We start from the raw sequence: 6,000 nt of genomic DNA, 5'->3' as shown, positions 1-6,000 counted from the left end.
TTTCTTCCAGCGCTTGCTGGTCTTTGATGGTGTAGCTGGTTGGGCCACCAGGTGGTGAGCCTGCCACCAGCCTGCCAAGCTTGACATTGTTGGTGTAAGATGGTCATGCTGGTTTGCTAGAATGACAAACATAAGCTGGCATGGCCAGTTAACCAGCAATGTATGACCAGCAACACCAGCTGAAATGACTAGCTTGAGGTGGTACGACATGCAAAACCAGCTGAATTACCAAAGAAAGATGGGTAAACCAGCTGAAGGTATGTTTTCGCAAGACTTTTGCTGGTCTAGCTGGTCAACCATCATAGGGTGGTCAAACAAGCTGGTCAACCAGCAAACCACCCACCTTAAGCTGGTCAGGCTGTTTTTTTCAGCAGGGAGCTCTAATTACCCCTCATTCATAGAGGGTGTCAGCGGACATCACTCGCACGTGATCTTCGCCTTCGCTTCACTATAGACCCTTTCAACAAGGTAAACAAAAACAATGCTTGAACATTCTATTTGGGCCCCAATCTACTTCCTCTACATTAAGATAACATATGGAATGTTAAAAAGGAAGTCTTGTGGGGCCAACTATGATGCTGATAATGGAACTCTCTTGAAAGGGTCCATATGCCACGGAAGGCTGTTTCAGTCAGCATGTTTAGTTTCAGTGGAGCGTCAATAACAGCATCTTCTGTTGTATTCTGCTCCTTTCGTGTTCACTCCGGCGCTAAACATCTTGTCTATGCCCAACAGTGCAACTCTTTATTCAACTTCGACACACACAGAAATCCTTTAGCATTTTAACACCCTCATTCACTAGGTGTATAACCCAACCGGATCCGTGTTAACAGGTACACTAAAATAACATAGGTGATGGTCAATCGGAAATGTTTGTGATGGCTGAAAAGCCTTCCAGGAATTGTGTGGCACATAGGCAATTGGCATCCCAGGGCCATTGTCTGCACTCAGTCTAAAGCAATCCAGTGGGCGAACTAGTGAAACAGAGATGACGAATTTGAGAGAGTGACAAAATATCTCATTTAGAAGAACTTCATATTGTGCCACATGTTTCATGCACACATATACACTGAGGTATTTCCCTACGAAAGGATCACAGAGTACTAGAGAGACTACAGAGTTGTTTTACTTTTCTCCCCCTGCCCCCTGCCCCTCTGTTTTCTCCCCCTGCTTTTGTGTGTTCTGACTGTTATTTGTACAAACGTCTCTGTTATTGTTTGACGCCTGATCATTACTTACCTGTCTATCAGGTTTCTGAACTTTTCTATTGTAAAGCACTTGATGTTGTAACGTGCTTTATACATAAACCTGACTTGACTTGAGTACTAGTCACACTAGACAAAAACCATCTCATTCCGAGTCCATGAATTCAGACGCCAAATACATACATCATCAATATTTCACATAATTATAGGCCCTCAAAGACTCGTTGGGTTAAACTAAAGTTATCCTGGAGATTATTTTACCTTCATATACTCTGCATAATGACACACTTGGGTTCCCAATAGTCAAAACAGCAGTTGGCTTCGAGGTCGCAATCTCATTGGGTTAAACTAAAGTTATCCTGGAGATCATTTTATCTTCACATACTCTGCATAATGACACATAACAGCAGTTGTCTTCGAGGTCGCAGTGGAAGCCGTGATATCACACAGACCAAACAGAGATGGCTGCTGCAACTGAATCTGATAAAAGGACGGTGATAAGGAACCAGGGGAGGACAATGCAGCCAGACCATCAGTGCCCTTATATATTCACCATGAGCGTGGAGGAGTAGAGCTCGGTTGCATCCTATTACGTAACAACTGAGCTGGACACAGGCTTGGGTTGCAGTTGGACTACATTGCAGCGTGGCAAGACACAAGCTCACGTGTGTGTAGCCACAGCTAAACAGAAAGGGCAGTGCCAAAAGGCTATATTGCACATGACTTCACATCCCTTTGCCTAAATTCCTGTCAAGAATGAAACGCTTTGTCAAGAAGAAATCACCTAACAAGATACCCAAATAGACGTGAATTGAATTATTGTATCCCTAGTTATGCTATGCCTTCCAGGCAGATGTCTTTACACTCCAAAAGCACATTACATATAATGGGACTCTTATCTCTGTGTTACTAATGTATCAAAATAATATTAGAACAAAAATAAATTTCTCTTGCTTCTTGCTTCTGTCTTCTTGGTTACACACAACCACAACAAGCCCATTAACCCCACTGCATGATTCACTGTGCCAGCAGCACATTTTAATGGCTTGATGTGGATGCCTATCCACAGCTTCTCCAGCTCCACTCTTCTCATGTGTCTGCTCTCATCTCCATCTCTACAAGAAGACTCTGGAGACGTCTACAATACTGTTTTTTTTTTCTGGAGACGTCTACAATACTCTTTTTGTTTGTCTTTCCTCTCGGATCAGATCCAATCAGACGAGAACCTCTGGTATTAATTGGAAGAGTCGGACCCTAAAACTGATGCCTGCCAGACTGCCACTGAACTCACTTTCCCGTTGGTTTGTAGAAGCTTGTTTTGCAAATCACTCTGGATCACAGACTCAAGCCAAACGATTCAGTATGATTGTATCTAGCCCCATGCAGGCGAAGGGGGAATGCGATAGTTTGCATTGGTTTGCATTGGTCGAGGAGTGTAGTGGGTCTTCAAGTGCCAGGAATCTGGACCTCGGTCGACCCTGATCTGGCACAGATAATGCCGCCCTCTCGCCGGATCTGAGCCAGCGCCGGTCCGGTATCCCCCGGGGCTATGTGAGCCGCGGTGCTAACGTGAGCGGGTCTCTGATTACAAGCTGACACAAAAGATGAGTGAGAAAGAGAGAGGCCAGCATTAATATTTCACCACTCCAGCCTCCACGCACCGCTTCCATACTACATGGAAGGACATTTTCCTTGAAAGCCCAGTGGTCATAGAGACCACAATGTAAGCATCATATTCTTATATATATATATATATAATACACCAGGTTATGTTGTGGTAAGACAGGGAATCATTGCAACAGAGATATTTGTGGAAGTGTGGTAACTGGTTATGGTTTTCAATAATCGATTGTCACCTGCTCCTTGGCAAATGATCAGTGTGGGGATATACTGTAAGCCTAACTGAGCTGACCCTGGTGGTAATGGAGGATCCCGTGTCTCTAGTGACAGGACTGTGCACTGTGCTGCTCTTACTTTTTGTGTGCGAGGAGCAGCTCCTTGTGGAGCTCCTGGTGGCTCCTGGAGCTCTTCACGGGGTTGTGCAGGAGGCGGAAGCCCTCTGGGAGACCATCACTGCCCGCAACAGCATCTGGAATAACAGCACCTCAACTCAGATCTCCACTGCTACAGTCACATGATGTCGAGTTATAATATAAGAAGTTATACATGCGAGCACTGGTGTCTGACGTTTAGTGCTATAAAGTTTATATTAAGACTTTAATATGCAGACTTAACCGCAGATATTAACCACACATTTATTTGGTCATTGCTGCAGATTTAATTAATTTAATTTAATTAACAGGATGGAAGCAAGCAGATATTAGTCTGTCAGATCTTGCCTCAAAGTTGGCACACTTACAGTGCAGAGGTATAAATCATTGAAAGTTTTACGTTACATTACTGTTATCATCTTCCCATTTAATTGACAACAAGAGTTGATTATTGTTCACCACACAATGTGGCATGTGGGTCAAATAACGGAAGGAAGCTTCTTTTTGTATTTAAATAAATATAGCACATACAGAAAATGATGTATCTAATTAAAAATATAATGTGTGTTTTAGATAATGAATGACATATATATTTGTAATATAGCACTAAAGATATTGCATAATTACAAAAATATTGCCTAGGTCACCTCTCATGGCCCTCAAAGCCACTAACCTCTGTGATGATGACTGTTAGCATGGGCTAGTGCATGCCCTGACGCCCTGGACTTGAGGTGACCTGGTCTGGGGGACCCATGGGGGTGAGCGTGGGTGTGCCCTGCGCCCGCTATTCCGTTGGGCATGCCAGTGTGCGCCCCACTTCTCACGCCGGCCTCCGTGGTTCTGAGGGGATGGACGTGGGGGTCAGAGGCTGCTCGCATGGCACAAGACGAGAGGGACGACAGCACCTGAGCTCTGGCCCTAAGCCACAGCTCCTGCTGCATGCTGGGTAACTGGAGGACAGAGATGAGGAAGAGGTGGTGATGGTGTTGGTGATGGTGTGTGTGTGTGTGTGTGTGTGTGGGGGGGGGGGGGGGGGGGTAAGTGAAAGGGAGGTAGGTCAGGGTGGGAAAGGGGGAGGGTAATGAAAGCAGATGAAAGGGGAAAAGGAGAGGAGAGATTGAGTTTCGGTTAAGTGGAGATCTATAATTCATTTCCACTGGTGTGTTCCAATTAATGTTCTCTTTTTTCTATTTTTACTTTGGTTTTGTTTACAACTGGCTTACAAAATTGAAAAGAATGAAAACACCTTAAGCCTATCCCAGTTGAGAGTACATACCGACTAAGCACAGAATACTAAATAACTAAGCATCTCACTTTCACAATTCACCTTTTTGTTACCACTAGTCATAGACGCTGATAAGCCTACCTTATCATTATTGTGCAGTGATTCTTTTCTCAATCCAGCACAAGAAAATGATAGGCCTATTCAAAATAAATTGCTAATACTAGGATCTGGAATGTTGGTTATCACATCCAATGAACAACTAACAAAACGCAGGCAATGAGAGTTTGAAGTCAGAGAACACTGAACAATTACGTACAATAGGGTTGACCGCAGTATTTCATTCACAGATGCTAAGCATGATTTGATGGACATGATGTGAGAGTGCCTTATTCACTGTAAGAACACCTATTGCCTATATAGGCTAATGTCTAAGATTATGCACATTTTGCAAATATTATGCAAACGTGAGCTTTCAAAAGCTAAAATCTATCAATTAATTACAAAAGCTACCAAAGCTACCTCTGCCTACACAATATTTTACATTAGAAAATGCAAATATCACACACAAACACTTACACAAGACGTGTCTGTCCTCCATGTACGTTCCGTGTTCTGAACCTTATCGAGCGCTGGCTATCACATTTACAACTCAGGGACAACGATACGATGCGCCTGCTACCTGAGAAAGGTAACTACGCCGTACTACGCGCCACACGCGTTTCTCTTTTTTCACACACGAGGGCAGTGTAACGCAAACCCTGCCCATGTCGATGGTTTCTAGCAGAGATGTTGCAGAGGTAATGCTCATCACTCTGAATTAATTTGTTGTCTTATACATTATCGATGGTAAGGTTATAGAGTCACATTTTGCGGTGTGTTAATTTGAGGTCATTCTAGCCACCTATTCCTGCTGCTACAATCATACCTAGATTGTGTATGAGTGTATGGTCCTTGGCCTGTGATAACCTAGGCCAGGGGTGGGCAAACTTTTTGGCTCAAGGGCCACATTGGGTTTTGAAAATTGGCCGGCGGGCCGCACCCCCCCCAGGACACACGCCTATAATATAGTATGAAAAGTATTTGTTTTAAAATATTAATTGCTTAAAAATACTGCTACTTTTATGCTGTTTAACAAATGTATAAATTGTGCATTGTCGCTTTAAGACAGTCGCTTTAATTCACGTTTATTTCTCAATGATCTTCTGTCTGCTCCCAGCCCCAAACCCCCCCTCCCACATATATAACAATAAGTGGGGGGCCCTTAATACATCTGGGCCCAGGGGCCCGAAATTTCATAATCCGCCCATGAACATGATGTTTTGACATTGACATTGTAAACGTTATCTAAGGAGAGTGAAAAGCAGTTTGCAGTAAAGCTAACCAACGTCGTCTCTATCGCAGTAAAAAAAATAGCGAGCAGCCTGATAACTAAATGAAATGCTCGGCGGGCTGGATCCGGCCCGCGGGCTGCAGTTTGCCCACCTCTGACCTAGGCTATTTGGGCTGAACATAAAACTAGTATTATCATCTTGCATAGAGCTATATCCACACAAGCTTAGAATGAAAATATACTAGTGTA

At 43.7% G+C, this 6,000-nt stretch overlaps 1 protein-coding gene across 1 annotated transcript in view; it reads right to left on the bottom strand.

Moving 5' to 3' along the window:
* The window catches only part of si:ch211-218o21.4, an 8,090-nt gene extending 2,966 nt beyond the window's left edge, over positions 1 to 5,124 (bottom strand). Inside the window, exons 1-3 of the mRNA XM_042097871.1 lie at positions 4,998 to 5,124; positions 3,870 to 4,146; positions 3,180 to 3,294 (exon numbers count right to left, since the gene is read on the bottom strand). Coding sequence (XP_041953805.1) covers positions 3,180 to 3,294; positions 3,870 to 4,137 — 383 coding nt within the window. The 5' untranslated portion in view covers positions 4,138 to 4,146; positions 4,998 to 5,124. The remainder of the gene's footprint in view (positions 1 to 3,179; positions 3,295 to 3,869; positions 4,147 to 4,997) is intronic.
* Between the last annotated feature and the right edge of the window lie 876 nt (positions 5,125 to 6,000).

This window comes from Alosa sapidissima, chromosome 7, assembly GCF_018492685.1.
Source record: "Alosa sapidissima isolate fAloSap1 chromosome 7, fAloSap1.pri, whole genome shotgun sequence".
Taxonomy (NCBI): domain Eukaryota; kingdom Metazoa; phylum Chordata; class Actinopteri; order Clupeiformes; family Clupeidae; genus Alosa; species Alosa sapidissima.
This window is presented reverse-complemented; position numbering and strand designations above follow the sequence as displayed.